General features: G+C 38.4%; 1 protein-coding gene across 1 annotated transcript in view; it reads right to left on the reverse strand.

Moving 5' to 3' along the window:
* Positions 1–295: 295 nt before the first annotated feature.
* The window catches only part of HHIP (hedgehog interacting protein), a 137876-nt gene continuing 115325 nt past the window's right edge, over positions 296–22846 (reverse strand). Inside the window, exons 10-13 of the mRNA XM_075849697.1 lie at positions 20094–20224; positions 19362–19443; positions 2658–2806; positions 296–925 (exon numbers count right to left, since the gene is read on the reverse strand). Of these exons, the coding sequence (XP_075705812.1) occupies positions 732–925; positions 2658–2806; positions 19362–19443; positions 20094–20224 (556 nt within the window). The 3' untranslated portion in view covers positions 296–731. The remainder of the gene's footprint in view (positions 926–2657; positions 2807–19361; positions 19444–20093; positions 20225–22846) is intronic.

Below are 22846 nucleotides of genomic sequence, written 5' to 3' on the forward strand. Positions count from 1 at the left end.
ATGCTGAGGAACATGGCAATTTGTTCTCTAAGGCTGTGTTCACATGTTGTAGTTGTTTCTTTTTTTGCAGCAATTTTTATGGCAACCACTGCCTTTTTGCCGTATTCGACAAACGCAACAAGTGAACATGCACTCTGTGTTTTGGAATTTATACTGCATTGACACTATAGTGAACACATATCATATTGTCTGGCACTGAAAACAAACAAGCAATCAAAAAAGTAATAATATCAGTTACAGGTTTATTGCAAAGAATACTTTTTGAATTACTATTATAATATAGTAAAATGACCTGTGAAAGCTAAAAAATTGCAATTACCTGAGATAATAATATAAAAAAAGCAAAAGTGTTTTTTGAAAAATTGTCCTTCCAACGGTAGATACAAATGAAATACTGTACACGTGACAAATTTTAATCTAAATAACTATTTTAATGTTAGTTTAGAGACAACCAAAAGTATAATCTTGCTCACATGACTTTGTTGCAGCCAGTGTTTACAATACCAGAATGTTTAATAAATGAATATTGTCTATATCTTCACACATACATATACACTCAAATATTCATAAATTACACACACAAACTCACTTTTATGGACAATATATTTAAATTAATAAAAATATTTTAAACACAGGGATTTGGAGCAGAATTACAAAGTCCTTTTTGTTTGTTTAATTTACATGGTTTAAAAATAAATGCCCCTAGAACGTATCCAAGCAGTCCGTGATAACTATACAATGTAGCTGGTAAGATCCAGCAAATATGACGTCACATCAATGATCTGGTCTAGAATACCTGCCCTGGCCACTCTCCGAATGTTTCTGTCCACTTGCTCGCACTGTGGGCCCAGGTAACCTTTTTTACATAAACACTTGTTCGGTCTCACGCAGACACCTCCATGTCGACACACTGGCTCACATTTTGCTGTAAGGAAAACAAGAAATGCAATATGACTTACTAGAGTGTTCCAAGACATCACAATTTTTATTTATTTTTTTAAAAAGTAAACGTTGCATTACATCTAAATCTAACAGGTTATGTAAAGCTCAAATGTATCCTGGGGGCATCTGATAATTGGGCTACTGATTACAACATGCAGAATTCTTCGTGCTAAGCCTTTTTCTGAGGGCATGCAAGACCTAGTCAAACAAGAAGCGGGTATTTAGAGAAAATTATTGTCATGACTTTAAATGTATCAGTTAATTGCCACTTAAACTGCCAGGGTCCCATGCCAACTGCTTCATAATATGTATACTTGTCACATCACAAAACAATATAGAAGCATTTATTTGGCATAACACTTCATGTACAATCAGTAAGTGATGTAACACTTGTAATGTAATAATCTTCTACTTTGGGGAAGACTGTATCACAGGATGCTCAATATATTCAGTAGGATGCTCAATTTCCTGGTTAATTCTTGCTTGTTACCATCAATATTGCAGTCTATAGGCAGTAGTCCAGCTGATGCCCATATGACTACCACTTGCTGGAGTGCTGTGGCCCCTTTTCTCTGCTGATCAGCCAGGGTCACGGTGGTTGGACCCTCACAGATCAAACATTAATGGCCTATTCTAAGGAAAACTTACACCTCATTACACATAAAACAGTGACAGCACACATTTCAGTCATATAGCAGTCAAGCACGAATACTTATGTTATTCTGTACTGCTGTATATACATATTTGAGAAAACATGACAAAAAAATCCCACAGAACTTTCCAATAATCTGGCATTGCCAGTCATTTTGCCAACAGTAAATGGGATGAGTACAAAACAATCCTTCAAAAAGGGGCAATAGAAAGAGTCTGAAACCACGAAAGGTAAATCATATTGTCCACTAATAACTGGGACAACTGGGTTCAGAAAAGAACACCCCCGCCAGTTCAGGAAATACTAGAGGGGAATTGCCAAATGAGGAAAACCACTTTAATATACTGTTCTATCAAGCTCTTCAACTATTTGCTATTTCTAGCTGGCCATTGGTGAGATAATTGTTGGGGGAAACATGGCGATGTTTGTCTGAAATGTTTGTAGTGGTGTTGGCCAGAACTGCAGTCCAAATGACCCACAGGACTGACTGAAAAGACTAACATCTGGTGGGAGGGTGTTATTGGATGTCTATTGGCAATTTTTTGTTTTTGCATGCTGATTTATAATACGAGACAGTGTGCATTTTACCGTGGTCCCTAGATGCTTTATTTGAAAAAATATTTAGTGGCTTTCAATCGAAATAAAACCACTGCCTTCAAAAAAGAAAATCTGACGTGAAATATAACTCTTATTATAAATAAGAAACAATCATGGAAAATCAAGAGTGATGTATACAGTACATTGGATCACTGACAGAGTACTCACATCATGGTACAGACACGGCAATATGGCTCACATGTCATTTGAGGCTGAAGCTGTCATTATATGGAGACACTGTGCAAAGATCCACCACAATAAAATTACAAGTCCCTAAATTATACATTCTAAGGCGCCCAGAGAACATATAGAAGATTTATGTTGGATTACTCAGTTACTAAATCCCACTAAATCCTTTACTCTCCAGTTACTTCAATTAGGGCATAGTTATTGTTTTGTGGTAATGATTACAAATTCATGGAAAGCACAAAAAAATCATGGCATATGTAATAAAAAGATTACTAACCAATTCGACAGAAATCTCCTTCCCATCCTTGATTACAACAGCATTTCCCTGTGGGTGTACAGTGGCCATTTTTACAGTTTCGGGAACACTCAGATGACAAAGGTTGTGGTGGTATTACTGTCCGCTTACATTCTTCAGGCATTGTTGGTCTGCACAAAATTTAAAAAAAAAACAGATATATTAAAAACATTTTTTTATAAAAAATTTAAAATCTGACTTAAAAGGAATGTTCAATTTTTCTCTAATATTTAATTTATTCTTTCTGTAGGCAACTACCTTAACTCAGTAATAGTTTTCTAGCCTCCTCCTAGGTATGTGATGTCGGTGTGCTACCATCTGAAGTACATAAACAACTACTATTTCAGATATAATGCAGGTGATCTGACTCTTCTCCATCTACCTGACCACTAGCAAGCACAGTTGTAGAATTACTGTTCATGGTTTGGTTTTGATTTGGATAAATTGTATTCTTTGTATGATAATAATAAAAAAAAGAGATGTGTCTCTATTAAGACACTTTATTTCAATCGCTGGTGTTGACTCCTACCTCTAATGCATACACATTTGTATTTATTAGCATCTTTGACAGTTTTGTATCCATTTTGGTTCTTCCAGAGAAACTGGTAGTAGAAAATGAGTTTGAGGCCTGTCTGACATAAGAGAATGGGTCTCAGCAGGGTTCAGAAAATATGGGGCATGAATTCAGGCTTTTCATTTCAATTAGGCCAGGATCACAAAGTTTGATGCAGTTTTTTTTGGCAGTTTTTTGCTCAGTTTTTTTAAACCAAAGCCAGAAGTGGATCCAAAAGAAAGTAAAGGGATAAAGAAAAGACTGGTGCATCTCCTTTCTTTTGTGTACACTTCTGACTTTGGCTCATAAACCTGTGTCAAAAACTGTATCAAAACTGTGTGTGTGATCCTGGCCTTACTCTTAGGTAAAATGTAACCCCTAAACTTTGCTCTCAGATTCTGCATTGGGGGTAGGGAATATCTTACTTCTATGGACAAGCTAACTATACAAAACCAATGCCCCCACCACATAGTCCTCAAGACTGGACCTCAGGGAGCCAATTTTCACAGAGATTATATAAGGGAGTTAATGTACATCTACTGCTCTCTTTTTTTAGACATATTTATATTTTCCCAAGAGAACCCCTTTAAGAGAGCGGTTAAAACCTTTTGTGGTTGTAAAAAGTTCTGCTCTCATTAGATCCTCAGCTACTGAATTACTTGTAATCTGTAAAGCTGGACTTTTACATAACAGTTAAGATACAGTTTTGCGTCTCACATTAGACATATTTACTGTATGTACAAATGTAAAATATGGGCACTGTAACATCACAGTAAATCTGATCAGTAACGTATTTCAATAATGTTGCAACTGTTACCATATATCAATGGTTTATAAGGTCTGTACATATTAGGGTGGTGCATTTTTTCCATCCAGAATTATAGCGCACTTCTTCAGCCCACAGTCATAACCATTTGCTCGTTACTACATGTTAACTAGTTGAAAAAAATCTATTTGGTCCCAGGTGCAAGCAGTTAAACCGCATAATAAATCCAGTGACAGCAATGCACCGAAACGAGCCAATAAATGGGCACTGTAAATGCAAGTACACAGTTGTACGCTATATTCTAGTGGAATGGGGAAAGACATTGCACAAACAGGTTGAAAAGAACAGGGTAGGGTGAAGGTACAGGCAATTTTTGGAAGAAAACATATATTAATATAAATATATCCTTGAGTGAGGACAAAGTAAAATTATATGATAGCACAGCCTTTGTAGTACTGTACATATTAAGGATATTGCACCATTTTACAATAGGCATAAAGAATTAATCTGCATAAAAAGTTTGTAACTTTATAAATCCATTGCATTATTTATTGTGTATTGGTTCTGATTTGCAGCTTGTATCATAGTCCAGAGCTGTATTCAAAATTCTGCAGGCTTCAGAGCTGAAATCTCAAAACATTCCTTGCTGACTCTGTGTCTGCACAGAATCCACTCTTATGATTTGTATACTCATCTCAGGCTACTTTTTACACCAAGTACTGTACAGTAATCTGATGTAGGACAACTTTCCTGCTGCCTAAAACAGATCAGCTAAGCTGTTTCCAAGAGAATCCAGCAGAATTGTGAATAAACACTGGAATCTTCCGTTCCTCTGTTCTGTCAAAGGATCCATTACATGACGGACCAATGGTGCCTTACGGATGGCATGAAACTTAGATGTGATGAATAATAGCTGGCCGTTAGTCATGCTGACCTGACGCATTCGGCTTTGACTGCAAGATACAGCTTCTATGTATACAGGATACGTAGAAGCTGTATCTGAAAAAGAAAAAAATATATTATTAATAAAAAAACAATTCAAGAGTTGTTTCACATGCAAAAAAACATTGATTTATATTAACATTTTAAAATTCCTTCAAATGCTTACATAGCATTTAAGGTATGCCATGTGAAAAAGATGGCAGCTTATGTAAACAGCTTAGTTTGCTGTGCTACTCTGTTTCTGTAAGCTTCTGTAGAAGTGAATAGGTGTTACGGAAATAGCGTAGCATAGCAGGCTACACTATAGTGCCTACCCCTACAGTATAATGCCCCCACAGCGGCCCCCACATAGAATAATGCCCCTATAGTGCCCTCTACACAGTAAAATGCTTCCGTAGTGGCCCCCACACAGTATAATGACCCCTTAGTGGCCCCACACACAGTATAATGCGCATAGTGCCCCAACAGAGAATAATGCCCCATGGGGTATATATCTGCCCATACAGTATAATGCCACCCACAGCTGCCCCATACAGTATAATGACCCCTATAGTTGCCCCCATACAGTATAATGCCCCATAGCTTCCCTCACACAGTATAATGCCTCCATAGCTGCCCCATACAGTGTAATCCCCCCATAGCCTCCCCCCATACAGTATCATTATACTGTATGGGGACAGATATGGAGGCATTACACTGTATGGGGCAGGTATGGAGGCATTATACTGTGTAGTTGCTCCCATACAATATAATTCCCCCATAACTGCCCTCATACAGTATAATGCCCCATACAGTATAATTTCCCCATAGCTGCCCCATACAGTATAATGCCCCCATAGCTGCCCCCCATACCCAGTATAATACTTCCATAATGCCTACTAAAAAAATAATAAAATACTCACCTATCCCCTTTCCCACAGCAAGTGGTGGAGATTTCTCTGCTCCTCCGGTCTGTGCTATGTGTGCGCAGACAGGTGTGATGACTTCACTGCATTGCTCTTGTCTGCGCTGAGCCGCTCACGGCCATCCTGAGGGTATGTGCACATGGTGAGAGGCTTTTACGGCTGAAATGACAAGACTGTTTTCAGGAGAAAACAGCTGCCTCGTTTCAGCCGTAATTCCTCCTCCTCGCATTTTGCGAGGCTTCTCTGACGGCCGTAAATTTTGAGCTGTGCTTCATTGAGTTCAATGAAGTACGGCTCAAATTACGTCTGAAAGAAGTGTCCTGCACTTCTTTTGACGAGGCTGTATTTTTACGCGTCGTCGTTTGACAGCTGTCAAACGACGACGCGTAAATGACTGGTCGTCTGCACAGTACGTCGGCAAACCCATTCAAATGAATGGGCAGATGCTTGCTGACGTATTGTAGCCCTATTTTCAGACGTAAAACGAGGCATAATACGCCTCGTTTACGTCTGAAAATAGGTCGTGTGAACCCAGCCTTACACAGTGAATGCTGGAGCAGGGAGGTGCCGGCTCCTTGCTCCAGGATTGGATTCATCTGTATCTACATCCCGAGGACGTAGATGGGCCCCAGCATCTCAGTGAGCCCGTGGCCACCACCCCGTGCCCCATGCTAGCTACGCCTCTGATTTCTGAGTTTTGTACCCTTACTGTATGCCTCTATTATTAAGGTGGAGCTTCACTTTACTATCCAGGGACAATTATTCTATGAGATGGAAGATCCTGTTCACATTTGATACACAAACAAATTCTTCCATATTCCAGTTTTCACACTGGCCACTAGAGAAGTCACAATAAGTTGACACTACCTGTTCTCTATAGCTCACTTGTCAGCTTGGCTCTATAGACTGGGACCAAATGATCAGAATCATCTCATTATCATTAGAGGGTAGATGAGTTACTGACAACTCTATTGTACTGTTGGAGGCCTAGATAGGGCAAGATAGCTACACTATACACACAGATAACTTGCTGTATGCCGCTCCCTTGTCACTTCCTAGTTTCTTGGGGAGGGGACTGTACTCCATCACTTCCTGGAGACTGTAATTATTTATGACATTTCTCTGTCAATTAGCTCCCAGCTGCCATAAAGCACACACACCCTGCTGTATTTCAGCTGCCATAAAGCACACACACGCTGCTGTAGTGTCTAGACAGAATATACAAGAAGGAAGGATGGGCCTCCAATATGGCCGTTTCAGAGTAGCTTTTTTAAAATAAAATACAACATTTAAAAATCTGAATTAACATATTATTTTTCTTCTACATACATCTAATAATTTAATATTTATCAAATAATAATCAAATACATTAAGGCATTCACTTCAAAGGAGCTGTATGAGACCAGACAAGACAAGACACAGCCCATGGACAAGTGTGGTGCTGTTTTTTTTTTTGTTCCCATCTCATACAAACTCTTAATCTCTAGTTTTATACACATAGGGCCTTGGGTATAAATAACAGTGGGACCTATACACAATCATTTGGTCTGCTCCTGACCCAGATTTTCAGGATAGTGGGCAAGATTTAATATTACTGGTACACCCTATGAACAATGTGCCTGTCTCTCCCCCAGGGCAACATGCGACATATGAGTGTGATTCTGAATCTACACCCATTTTTTCCCGACAAAGGCACGTGTCAGAAAAAGTGGGAACGAGGCTTGATAAATATGGTGTTTGGCCCGTAAATCATCTTTTCAATGTGTTTATGCCAGATAACTGATGTAAATACAATGATTAATCTGCCCCAATGTGTATAAAGGAATAAAAATATGTAATGGCACAAAATGGGAAGATTTTAAGTATTTTCCAGTTTTATGTAAATAAAGCTTAATTGTATGATAAGTTATATAACCTATGATTAAACATATGTCTAAGGCCTCATGCACATGACCGTAGATTTAGTCCGTAATTGCGGAGCGTAATTACGGTCCGCAATTATGGACCCATTATATTTCTATTGACCATGGACACCTTCCCAAATATTTGCGGGAAGGTGTCTGGGCCGTAGAAAGCCTCTGCAAATGTCCTATCTTTTGCTATTTACGAACCGTGCTCCAATACATTGTAAGGCCGTAAATGCGGGCGGCCGCCAGTGGCCAGCCGTGCCCGCAATCACCTTGATTGCGGGCATGGCCGTTTGCATGGGGCCTAAAATGTTTGTACAGGTTTAACACAGGTAAGCCTAAATATTGCATGCAATGTAACAGTATAAATCCTGGTTTACCATGCTTTTAATGTTTCAGTTAGTAAAAGAAATGCAAATTAATTTTCCAAAATGATTGTCCCACAATTGCAAATCATCTAAATATGTAATATAAGTCTTTTACACATCCAGACAGTGAATCATGTTTAGTGTTGGGCAGTATTACACGCCTGTTCCCACAAATACATTACAATTCAACACATTTGTAACCGCCATTAGCTTCACACATCTCTATTCATTGTATAAAGCTGCACATTTATTTTATGTTTAACCAAATGTCTTCTAGAGGGAGCAGAGCAGCCTAAAGAAAACATTTCTAGAACCTGAAACTAATTCAGCCAAAATAAACACGCCGTTATAGAAGGGGCATATTGAAGTTGAAGCTGACTTTATAAGCGTGCATGTTTTATAGCTATTTCAATATATATGTTGCCTTGCATGCATTCACATATTTTAATAGGGCCTATAAATAATTGCACCTGTGATCCAGATCAGTTAGAAATTAAATATATAGCTATAGCTTTTCCATAAACATGGCTTCCCTAATGCCTTTACAATTACCAGATTTTGTATATATTGAGAAAATTGTATCACATCGTAAAACTGCAAAAGTAACCACCAATACTCCATCAAATAAAATGTTTCTATATCTAATACCAACTACATCTTACTAGTATACATGTATGAGCTATCAATAGCTGCTAGAATATTATGAGGAAACACGCAGACCTTCTTGAACATATGTAATCAAATGAAAAGCCCCTGATTCAGGTCCAGAAAACACCTGCAGTATATTATCATGGGTATTAGTACCAGATTGTACATTCATATACACCAAAAATGGTAGAAAGAGGAGTGTATAAAAAAAATAATCAAAATGACCCCCTCATACAAACTTTATTTACTAATACTGTGGCAATTGTTGAGTCTATGGAATATATATGTATGTATATATATATATATATATATATATATATATATATATATATATATATATATATATAATGAGAAAAAGAGTAAAGCAGCACAGCAACAGCAGTGGGTGCAGGCCTCCTAGGTTGAGGCTAGGAACCCTTGTTAGGGCATGACCACACGTGGCGGATTTCCTCCGCAACTGTCCGCATCAATGCCGCACAGAATCTGCGTTGCAGATTCTGCTGCGGATCTGCACAAAATGTGCAGTACATTGATGCGGACTAGCTGCTGCGGACTGCGGGAAAAGTGCTTCCCTTCTCCCTATCAGTGCAGGATAGAGAGAAGGGACAGCACTTTCCCTAGTGAAAGTAAACGATTTTCATACTTACCGGCCGTTGTCTTGGTGACGCGTCCCTCTTTCGGCATCCAGCCCGACCTCCCTGGATAACGCGCCAGTCCATGTGACCGCTGCAGCCTGTGCTTGGCCTGTGATTGGCTGCAGCCGTCACTTAGACTGAAACGTCATCCTGGGAGGCCGGACTGGAGACAGACGCAGGGAGTTCTCGGTAAGTATGAACTTATATATTTTTTTACAGATACATGTATATTGAGATCGGTAGTCACTGTCCCGGGTGCAGAAACAGTTACTGCCGATCGCTTAACTCTTTCAGCACCCTGGACAGTGACTATTTACAGACGTCTCCTAGCAACGCTCCCGTCATTACGGGAGCCCCATTGACTTCCTCAGTCTGGCTGTAGACCTAGAAATACATAGGTCCAGCCAGAATGAAGAAATGTCATGGTAGTAAAACCAATACGCTCCGCAGCACACATAAGATCTGCGGACTTCATTGCGGAATTTTGACTCTCCATTGAAGTCAATGGAGAAATTCCGCCATGAGTCCGCCACTGCTCCGCAACAGACAGAGCATGCTGCGGACACCAAATTCCGCTCCGCAGCCTATGCTCCGCAGCGGAATTTTACGCCTCGTCTAAACGAACACTGCTAAATTAAAGTGTAAGTCAATGGACAAACGGCTCCGCTGCGGATTAACGCTGCGGAGTGTCCGCAGCGGAATTTAAGTGAAATTCCGCCACGTGTGAACCCAGCCTTAATGAAATCCAAAGTAAATGAAGAGGCAGCACTCCAAGGAAATTGGTGAAAAAAAGTGGTGTGTTTATTCACCCCAGGCAGGCAACGTTTCGATCCGTCTCTATGGGATCTTTGTCAAGCCTTGACAAAGATCCCATAGAGACGGATCGAAACGTTGCCTGCCTGGGGTGAATAAACACACCACTTTTTTTCACCAATTTCCTTGGAGTGCTGCCTCTTCATTTATTTTGGATTTTATATATATATATATATATATATATATAGATAGATAGATAGATAGATAGATAGATAGATATATAGATATATACATACACTACCGTTCAAAAGTTTAGGGTCACTTCGAAATTTCCTTATTTTTGCAAGAAAAGCACAGTTTTTTTCAATGAAGATAACATTAAATTAATCAGAAATACACTCTATACATTGTTAATGTGCTAAATGACTATTCTAGCTGCAAACGTCTGGTTTTTAATGTAATATCTACATAGGTGTATAGAGGCCCATTTCCAGCAACCATCACTCCAGTGTTCTTATGGTACATTGTGTTTGCTAACTGTGTTAGAAGGCTAATGGATGATTAGAAAACACTTGAAAACCCTTGTGCAATTATGTTAGCACCGCTGTAAACAGTTTTGCTGTTTAGAGGAGCTATAAAACTGACCTTCCTTTGAGCTAGTTGAGAATCTGGAGCATTACATTTGTGGGTTCGATTAAACTCTCAAAATGGCTAGAAAAAGAGAGCTTTCATGTGAAACTCGACAGTCTATTCTTGTTCTTAGAAATGAAGGCTATTCCATGCGAGAAATTGCCAAGAAACTGAAGATTTCCTACAACAGTGTGTACTACTCCCTTCAGAGGACAGCACACACAGGCTTTAACCAGAGTAGAAAGAGAAGTGGGAGGCCCCGCTGCACAACTGAGTAACAAGACAAGTACATTAGAGTCTCTAGTTTGAGAAATAGACGCCTCACAGATCCTCAACTGGCAGCTTCATTAAATAGTACCCGCAAAACGCCAGTGTCAACGTCTACAGTGAAGAGGCGACTCCGGGATGCTGGCCTTCAGGGCAGAGTGGCAAAGAAAAAGCCATATCTGAGACTGGCTAATAAAAGGAAAAGATTAATATGGGCAAAAGCACACAGACATTGGACAGAGGAAGATTGGAAAAAAGTGTTATGGACAGACGAATCGAAGTTTGAGGTGTTTGGATCACACAGAAGAACATTTGTGAGACGCAGAACAACTGAAAAGATGCTGGAAGAGTGCCTGACGCCATCTGTCAAGCATGGTGGAGGTAATGTGATGGTCTGGGGTTGCTTTGGTGCTGGTAAAGTGGGAGATTTGTACAAGGTAAAAGGGATTTTGAATAAGGTAGGCTATCACTCCATTTTGCAATGCCATGCCATACCCTGTGGACAGCGCTTGATTGGAGCCAATTTCATCCCACAACAGGACAATGACCCAAAGCACACCTCCAAATTATGCAAGAACTATTTAGGGAAGAAGCAGGCAGCTGGTATTCTATCTGTAATGGAGTGGCCAGCGCAGTCACCAGATCTCAACCCCATAGAGCTGTTGTGGGAGCTGCTTGACCTTATGGTATGCAAGAAGTGCCCATCAAGCCAATCCAACTTGTGGGAGGGCCTTCTGGAAGCCTGGGGTGAAATTTCTCCCGATTACCTCAGCAAATTAACAGCTGGAATGCCAAAGCTCTGCAATGCTGTAATTGCTGCAAATGGAGCATTCTTTGACGAAAGCAAAGTTTGAAGGAGAAAATTATTATTTCAAATAAAAATCATTATTTCTAACCTTGTCAATGTCTTGACTATATTTTCTAGTTATTTTGCAACTCATTTGATAAATATAAGTGTGAGTTTCCATGGAAAACACAAAATTGTCTGGGTGACCCCAAACTTTTGAACGGTAGTGTGTATATATATATATATATATATATATATATATATATATACACACACACATGTATATACAGGGTGGGCCATTTATATGGATACACCTAAATAAAATGGGAATGGTTGGTGATATTAACTTCCTGTTTGTGGCACATTAGTATATGGGAGGGGGGAAACTTTTCAAGCTGGGTGTTGACCATGGCGGCCATTTTGTAGTCGGCCATTTTGTATCCAACTTTAGTTTTTTCAATGGGAAGAGGGTCATGTGACACATCAAAATTATCGAGAATTTCACAAGAAAAACAATGGTGTGCTTGGTTTTAACGTTACGTTATTCTTTCATGAGTTATTTACAAGTTTCTGACCACTTATAAAATTTGTTCAAAGTGCTGCCCATTGTGTTGGATTGTCAATGCAACCCTCTTCTCCCACTCTTCACACACTGATAGCAACACCGCAGAAGAAATGCCTCCCGATCTGACCCACTTACACTTTTATCTTTGGGGTCATCTGAAGGCAATTGTCTATGCTGTGAAGATACGAGATGTGCAGCAACTGAAACTACGGATACTGGGAGCCTGTGCTAGCATTTCTTCTGCGGTGTTGCTATCAGTGTGTGAAGAGTGGGAGAAGAGGGTTGCATTGACAATCCAACACAATGGGCAGCACTTTGAACACATTTTATAAGTGGTCAGAAACTTGTAAATAACTCATGAAAGAATAAAGTAATGTTAAAACCAAGCACACCATTGTTTTTCTTGTGAAATTCTCGATAAGTTTGATGTTTCACATGACCCTCTTCCCATTGAAAAAACTAAAGTTGGATACAAAATGGCCGACTTCAAAATGGCCACCATGGTCAACACCCAGCTTGAAAAGTTTCCCCCCTCCCATATACTAATGTGCCACAAACAGGAAGTTAATATCACCAACCATTCCCATTTTATTTAGATGTATCCATATAAATGGCCCACCCTGTATATATGCATCTCTGGACACCTTACCTATCATGAACATTGATATGGTTGCTATTACAGTCTCTACCCTACTGGGAAGGTGTGGCATTCTAAGATGGTGCTGCAATGAAAGTCTCAAGCCCTTCAGTACCACCCATTGATTATAGAATGTAGATAGAATGTTTGATTTTGTCCACCTGTTGGCAATGTATGTGTCTAAAATCGCAGAATCAACTGACTATGAAGTATAAAGTATTTATCCTTTAAATTTGGGACAGAAAGGAACATCGATTGTTGGCTTAGAAGGTTAATGGCGCACGGCGGTGGGGTTTACACAGACATTTACATTTTGCCTTGCTGAAAAGTAGCGGGGATTTTTATTTTTTTTGCGGTCAGGTAAAAAAATGAGACCTTATATTACAGGGTAAAGTTACTGCATATCCCCATTTTGATTCAGGGAGGACCAAATTTTGTCTTGTTGTCCTTGATCTGGCTTGAGTTTTACAGAATTTCTGATAAAGACTTGCAGTGGTCATGTGTCTTAAAATGTATAATGAAATGCAGTTGCCACTTAGTTTGCTTCATCAAGGCAACCCCTTGTCCTGTTCCTAATAGGGCATATAGACAGCTTGACCTGCGGTCACTAACTGTTCGCCAGGCCGGCTTAAATGTAAAAAAATATAATTTAGTGATTAATCCACTAAATTATAATATTTGAAACATGCCACATGTAATAAAGTAGCTCTAATCTACTGATAACTGTCCTATCACCTACAGATATGCCCAGATAATTAACAAGGGGGCAGCGAGGTCACTTGCTAATTATTTCTGGCTCATTTTTTCCATATGCTGTGGCTGGGTCATGTTTTCTTGCAGTTTTATTGTGTATTTATTGTAAGTAATAAAACTGTTGAATTACATTGTGTATAATTATTATTATTATTATTCCGCTCTTTAAACTCATATTGTAATTGTTGCTTTTGTAAAACAACCATTGTAATTTGCAGTTTTTGATTAAGGTTGCTCTTGATCTGCGTTCCTGCAATGTTATGTGTAGTATGAAAGACTTTGTATAGTTACAATGAACATTAACTTGTACATTGCCACCTTGCCCAGAAAAGGGATTAAAAGCTCAGGAGTTTAGTGCAACTGCTAAACAGTTTGCACTACTATCAGGGTGGTCGCAAAAACAACACCTGCTGCCTAAGCACTTAGCAGCTGGGTCAACAGGCCCTGCAGGAGTTTATCAACCAAAGGGGCCACTTGTATTAAACTTTTCCTGTAGAACATTGGAGAGCAAATAAGAAAGCAAGAAAACGAGATCAATAACATTTCACAAATAATAAGGATCATTTTGGTGAAGTATCTGAAGTCCTCACATGATACCTCGAGAAAGAATATAAAGGAACATCTGGATATATTCTGGGAAAAAGGTGAGAGTCTTGGAATATTTTTTCCACCTGTTATAAATCGGCATCATACTCCTATTTCCAGAAATAAATACCAATACAGAATTTTTAATACAGTGTGAAGGGGGGAGTAGTTGAGCTGTACATAAAGTATTTCCAACCAACTCACTTGTTACTCCAATCTTCATACACTTCTGGAACACATATATAACCACTTAATAAAACCTTTACATTGTGAATGGCTGAAATGTGTTTTCCAGTCATCCGTCACTGACTATTTAGAGGACATTATATTGAAAACTGCTGAGTAAAATGAAAAGCCCAACAGACCATTACACCTTTTAATGGAACTTTCCAACCTCCTGGGCATCCATGTATTAGGCAGGTGTTCTCTTGAAAGCTGTAAAATCTTGTACATATGACGGAGCATTTCAGAGATATTCGCCAAATCCAATCACTGGTGGCCAATCAATAAATCAACGAGACTGATTGAGAATTATGAGGCGATAATCCTCCTGTTTATGTTGTTGTATATGCATTTTCATATATCTTCTTAATTGCAGATCCATAGGTTTACTCTACTTCACTTTTATATATCACTAACTTTTTACAAACAAGATTTGCCTCTTTTTACATATAATATTGCACCATAAGTTGGTACACATTATAAAGTGATTTTTTTTTTTTTTTTTTTTTTAAAGTCCAGCATGAGTGCCCTTCAATTACAGGTGCTAAACTAAGTGATGCCCGCTCTGGATGCCATTTTCCAGCACTTAGAGTAGTTGTCACTTGACTTCCTCCCAAGAGGTGATGGAAGACTTCCCCAGAGACGGAGATGCTTGAATCCAGTGATTGGTGAAGTTCTGAGATGAGTCTTAATTCAGGACCAAGTGCATTTAGAGGCTAATATATACTTGTCGTGTCCATATGTTACATAGGCAAACCTCAATCCACCATTACATTCACACTCCAATTCAATGTACAGTATGGAAAATGCAAGTAATATTTCAGTATTGGGCACACAATGTTATATTATGGAATTATTTAGAAATCTCTGTCACCCACACGTACTAATAGGTTTTAACAAAGCATATTCATACAAATAGCAGTTTGTACCCTATACATAATACCCTATATCAGTAAACACTGTATTGTATATTTTGACTTTTTGTGCTGACCTGTCTTAGTTGAATACAACGGACTGCAAGTATATTTTCAGTATGCAGGAAAGGTTGCCCACTCTGTATTTTCCAGGCAAGGGCAGACAAACCTCAGGTCAGAGTTAAGGTGGTCATTGATCCCTATTAGGAGGGTACAGAGCAAACAATGACGTCCTAGCAATCCACTGTGTGTTATTTATTTGAGTAAAAGTAGGGGTAAAAGAGGAGGAATCCTGAATCTCCGATTCATGAGCATTTCCCCAATAATAGACATTTAAATCTCATAGAGATTGTTGACTTCCTCATCATGAGCATTTCCTGCCCAGATCTCTGATAAGGCGGATTTTTATAAAAAATAGAGTACCTGATAGATTTGAAAAATAATGCTTGACTATTAAGCAAATGCATTAGTTGTCCAGAATTCAGCTATTATAAGAGTATATATTCTTACTTCACCCCGATCCAGTGCCACTCTCCTGCTTGTGGCCGTTGGCTCTCTGTACACAGCCAGGGGCTGCATCGAGTCTCCATGATGACTGGCCCACTCTGATGATGTCATGCAAGCGACAGCTTAAAAAGATAGTTTTCCCATGGGCACCCTTGCTTGTGAATTAAGGTCTAGCTAGCAAACTTGGATTTGACCATGTCTCTGTCCTTTACCAGAGCCTTGCCATTTGGAACTTGCCTATGTTTTGCTTCTTTGGATTTATCTGCTGGTACTTGTAGTCCGATCTCCAGGTTCCTACACGTGAATTGTCTTCTGGTTTGGCACATCCTGTCGACCCCTAGTTTCACTCTGATTCTGTTTTGCTTCTACATTCCTTCAGAGCACCCAGCGCCAATTGGTAACTTTTCTGGAGAACGCCACCTGGGAATTCCCCCCTTCATACCCCCTATTATGGTAAAAAGTGGGGAAATCCCTTAAACTCTGAACCTAGGTTTAGCCATCATCAAACCATTTGCGGTTAAAGCAAATACCTCCCGGTGAAAACAGAAATATACATATTTCGAAGATACATAGATTCATATATTTGGTGCCCAGAAGTAATCAGAATATTATTATTTTTAGGCAAAATCTTAACATAATTATTTCAGGCATCTCAGTGTTTTGCTATTTGACTTTAGATTTTGAATATGAAAATATAATAAGGATTCTTGTCAGATCGTACATTGAGGTCGGATAATAAAAAGAAGATATCATATTTTCTTGTACCTGGCATAATCATTATGTGAAACATGCTTTAGATGACAAGTGGAAAAACACTGAATATTTACCTCCCAAATCGTGTGTAAAAATCACATGACTGTGATAGATTGCGTATCACTTCCAATTTCTCCATCAACTCTATGGGGTCAATGGGTTTAACATCCTTGTAGTCTGTCTCTTAAATATCCTCTCTGATACTCAATACAAAGCGTCCTTTCCACCCACCCACCCACCCACCCACACAGCACTGCACTGTGAGGTCTGGTCTTTCAGGTATGACATTCTTGGACCACCCTACGAGTCGAGTCAAGGTCAATTAAAATGTTTTTTTGTAATCAGATCGAAACGGTTGACAGAATTTGCTTAAAGCGACGGTAACTTTGTGAGAGAAGTATTAGCAGTTTCATGCAAGCAACAGCTTGAATAAGCTCGGCATTTACATTCATTTTAATAAAAGGTCAGGTTCATGTCATGGTGACCTAAACAGTATGGGGGGTAAATGTTATTTTTTTCAATCATTTCACAGGTTAACAAAACTGTGTGCGACTGGCCCTGCTTTCTAAATGAATTTGAAGTTATTTCTTTCTGTTTACGTTCTTTTCGAGAAGAATGCCGTGCTGTCCATCTACATCTAAACGTTTACTCTGTCTGTAAACACAGCCATTTTGGGATCTGCTTGTCTTTTGGCCTTTATAATCAGCGAGAGCTCAGCTACATTTATATACACACATTGCAACTTTCCTAGAATTGAAATCAGGCAATATACGCATCTATTTTGATATATATGCAATTTTAAATAAATGTCTTTTTTTCGGAGATGGCAGCAAAGTAAAGACCCATATTTACACTTATTTTTTCATAAACTTTTATTTTAAGTTGGCTAAATATGCAGTATGATGCCATACAATGAGCGAGCTGATAATTACAGAATGAATTGGGAGATAAGTGCTACAAATTTTTCATGTCGTCAGATCTTTTTTTGTTTATCAGATCCTTTTCTTTCTGAGTACAAAAGATATATCAACGGTCCTAGGTTTCAGTGCGATATTGACCCACGTATAGCCATCTTTAGGCCAAGATCACACACACAGTTTTGATGCAGTTTGTGGCTCCGTTTTTTTTTTTTATCCAAACTCAGAAGTGGACACAAAAGAAAGGAGATGCATCAGTCTTTTCTTTAAACCTATCCTTCCACTAGGATCCATTTCTGGCTTTGATTAAAAAAAACTAAGACCAAAAACTGCACCAAAAATTAGATCATGACTGTGCGTGTGATCCCGACCTTATAGTGATGAAGTCTTTTATCAACACTTTTACTGTTTTGACTTGGCACTAAAAGTTCAAAGTTTAGATGCAGTTTCTGATGCAGTTTTTGGCTCAGATTTTTGAGCCAAATTCGGGAGTGGACAGAAAAGAAATCAGATACATCAGTCTTTTCTTTGTACCGTTCCTTTTTTTTGGATCCACTTCAGGCTGAAAATGCTCAGCCAAAAACTGAACCAAAAACTGCATCCAGACAACATGTGTGATCCTTGCCTAAGTATTTCTTTAGGAACCATGGAGCCGCTTATTGCTAAAAAGTCAGATCACACAAGTCATGTATCATAGCTGAACGAGCCTAGCTGTATAGTTTATATTCTTGTAAAATGGCATTATAGTATTGCTATGGAATAAATCAGTATTGCCTTAATAAAAGTCCTCTTTTACAAAAAAAAATGATTTTATATATTTTTTAAATTGAATTTTTTATTAATTGTAAATCCATTTATTAAAATATCTACATTTAAAAACAAAAACAATATATATATATATATATATATATATATATATATATATATATATATATATATATATATATATATATATATTTATGTATTGTTGCATGACTGACACAACACGCTTTGTTGCACTGCCCTCGACCCTCCTCTATATAGCGCTGTCAGCAATTTTAAGGGCTCGAAACTACCGACAGAGTCCATATAAGGGAATGGGAATGATTACATATATTTTGTAAATATTAATAGCTTGGTAAAGTAAGGGCCTGTTCACATCAGCGCTGCTTTCCGTCGGAGGAACCCATGAACTGAAAGGCAAACTACGCTATTCGTTCTGCTAAAAGAACGGAAACCATACGGAACAGAGACAAACAGAAACCATTTGCAACGGAAGCATTAACATTGAAACGCTGATCCTAAGATAACTTTTATTTTAGTCACTTTATTTGGAAGTCACGGTTTTATGCTAATATCATGGACTTTCATAATAAAGCAGCTGGGACCCCCACTAATGTCAAGAATGAAGGGGTCCTAGTTTCCAAGTCACATCAGAGTTACGAGCCATCTCCCAATTGTAATAGGGGATCTGGATCCCCTATTTTTATATTATTTTAAACCAATGGAGTTCTTACGTTTGCCATTTTTAAGATATGGTTGGATAAGATCATAGATATGAAGAAATTGACATACGTCATTTTCTGTATCTAACAGAACGACAGAATCTTTTTATAAGGGCAGCATAGCACACTATTATATGTGCATCGAGCAAAATGCTTTCACCATACTTAAGGTAAAAAAAACACCATACCTTTTTGGGTCAATGATCTTGTAAAGTTTTCCACTGTGTGTCTGGGTCATACTTTTACTGCTTGACAGTATGTACACTTCACCTGTTAAAAATGACAATATAGTTTAGAGGTTATGCATATTGTTTCACGACATGCCAGGCATTTGTCAAACCTCATATTTAAAATAGTTTGGTCTCACATCACGCTGATGTATTTTTATAATCCTTAACTTTTCTCAAGATACTGGCAGTATTTCTCCTTTAATATCTGTATACAAACTAATACTATTAGTACAAATCTGTACACCTTAAAGTCAATATCCAGACAAAACTCACTTTTGGTTGAAACTTGGAAAAATTTCAAGACCCCCACGTCCATACTCCCATAAATCTTATTTGCAAGTGGATTTCCTATAGTTTAGCCTGTCAGCAGACATGGGCTGTTTTGCTCACTGTTCCATTTAAAGACATAATATTTTAGATATGGGATTTCCTTTTCATAAATTTCTTTTTTACATTTTTTTCTGCCTCCCATTGATTCCAATTGGGATTTAGATGCGGAAACCGCTCCAAGATAGGGCATGATGCTTTTTTTCCCCATTAGCGGTCGAAAACCACCCAGGAAAAAAACGTCTCTACTCCCTATTCAAATCAATGCAGAGAGATAAGTAACTATGTCTAAATCTGCGCAAAAAAAACGCCCTGGGTCTAACAACCCTACACAAACATATTTAACCATTGTATTTGTCTTACCTAGTTCATCTTCTCCGAACCCCAGAATGTGTCCTGTGAATGGTCCTCTGCAGACAGCTCCACTGCCAAGACAGAATGGTTTCTCCTGCCACTGCTTAGTGATGGAGTTCTGGTGGAGTGTTACAAAGTTTCTGAAATTACATAATCACTACTTGTTCATCCTTTCAGAAAATTGTGATTAACATAGATAAAAATAAAATATTTCCTACCAATTTTAATTTACTGATACTAACTTGATTTTCCCTAGTACAGTCGTACTGGTTGACACTTTGAATTTGCTTATTAGAAAGGATGACAGATTGACATTTTGTCAGCATGTTCTAGCAATAATAAAATAACAGCCTTACCATCACTTAGGCTTCATGCACACGACTGTGCCCATAATTACAACCAGTGATTACGGGCATGGCCGGCCGCAGACAGGCAGCTATTTTTACGGGCCGTGCTGCCATTATAAAGTGTAGGAGCACAGTCTGTAAAATAAAAAAACTAGGACATGTCCTATTTTTTTCGGCAGGTTTTTACGGCACGGACACCCTCCCATAGACATACGGGAAGGTGTCCGTCGGCCATAGAAATAAATGGACCGTAATTACGGGCGATTTTACGGTCGTGTGCATGGGGCCTTACTGAGAAGCTTATTTGAAGGTGATAACCAAAATGGTGGCACTTCCTGTTGTTACTTTTGCAAAAATGTCCGCCACAAATGAAAAAGAGAATGCCAGTATCTTTGTAAGTAACAGATACATAATTGTCTATTAATCTATTGCCATAATTTCTGAAAAACTTTTTTAACCCGACCGCCAATACGCCTTTTCACGGCGACCACTGATGGGCTTTATTCCGAGGCATTGCATCAGAATAAATAAATATAGTAGGGAGCCGTTAACTCTATCTGCTCTCAGCTACCAGAGGTAGCTGAGGGCTGGGAGCAGCCCTGCTCGAACGGGCAAGAGCGATAGCAGTATCAATATTGCCAGTTTAACCCCTCAGATGCGGCGCTCAATAGTGAGCGCCGCATCTGAGTAGTTTTGGAGAGAGGGGGGGAGCTCCCTCTCTCACCCCACTGGCATGGCCTAGCAGATGCCGTTCCATTTTACACGGACAGGCACTAATACACTGCAGTACAAAAGTATTGCAGTGTATTATAAATGCGATCGTAGGATCGCATAGTGAAGGCCCCTAGTGGGACTAGTAAAAAAAAAAAGTTTAATATAGTTAATAAAAAAAATAAGTGAAAGAAAATTAAAAACCCACTTTTTCCCCTTACAAAATGCTTTACTATTAAAAAAACTAAAAAAGTTAAAAAAGTTACACATATTTGGTATCGCCACGTCCGTAATGACCCCAATTATAAAGTTATTACATTATTTAACCCGTAAAAAATAGAATAAAAAACAAAAGCAAAAATTGCTGTTTTCTGTGAATCCTGTGATAAATGTGATAAAAAGAGATCAAAAGTCGCATCTACTCTAAAATGGTACCAATAAAAAAAAACAAGTCGTCCCGCAAAAAAAACCCTCATACAACTGCATCGGCGGAACAATAAAAAAGTTATGGCTCTTGAAATATGGAGACACAAAAATAAATAATTTTGAAAAAAAATTGCTTTTACTGTGTAAAACTAAAACATATATAAATTTGGTATCGTTGCAATCGTAACAACCAGCTGAGTAAAGTTATTGTGTGATTTATACCGCACGGTAAAAGGCGTAAATTTAGCTTGCAAAGAATTGTGGCGAAATTGCTGTTTTGTTTCTATCCCCCCCCCAAAAAAAGTTAATAAAAGTTCATCAATAAATTCTGTGTACTCCAAAATGGCTATTAAAAAATACAACTTGTCCTGCTAAAAACAAGACCTTATACAGCTATGTTGACGCAAAAATAAAAAGGTTATAGCTCTTAAAATGAGATGATGGAAAAACGGTCATTATGGTCTAAAATAGGCACATCACTAAAGGGTTAAAATGTAAGTATATGAGTATTATAACTTAATATACAGCAAATATATAACAAAGCCATAATTGGTCTTAGGATAAGAATGGCCATCAATTAAACAGATCCCTATGATACTCAGTTAATAAATGCAAAGTAAATGTTTATATCCTAAAGCAAAGAGTAACAAATGGAATGATTAGTTGTCTTAGGCTCTGTTCACATCCGCATAGTTATTTCTGTTTTTCTATGACAACAAGCAAAACAAAAAATAATGGAAGTGCCGGATCCGTAACATGATGGACACTAACGGCGCCCAACGGTACCCATCGACTTAATAGAGTCCCATCAGGTTGCTGCCATTTTAACGGACAAAATAGCGAAAAATGCGTCGTATTTTGTCTTTGTGAACACAGCCTAAAATGCACAGATGGTCAAGATGTGGTTAGAACAATCTACCTATGTACGTGAGAAAAAAAAACTAATTTAGATTTAACTTTTACTCTTTTTCTCTGGAACTGATTATTCAATAGTTTTATATCATTTCATATATTTGATTCAGTTTCAACTCATGAACTATTGAAAAACAAAACCTGGTTGTTTGTTTTGGGCACGAAAAAAACTGGATACGTTTTATTTCTACTTGTGCCATGTGATACCCAGTGCAAGAGCATCAATACTGCTACTTTTGTGTGATGAGATTTGAGCCATTTAACTCTCTTCTTTCCCTGACAGCACTCAATGAAAATTTGCAAGCGTCTAAGGGTATGTTCACACAACAGCGTCCGTAACGGCCGAAATTACGTGGCTGTTTTCAG

The sequence above is a fragment of the Rhinoderma darwinii genome, chromosome 1 (assembly GCF_050947455.1).
Source record: "Rhinoderma darwinii isolate aRhiDar2 chromosome 1, aRhiDar2.hap1, whole genome shotgun sequence".
NCBI lineage: Eukaryota > Metazoa > Chordata > Amphibia > Anura > Rhinodermatidae > Rhinoderma > Rhinoderma darwinii.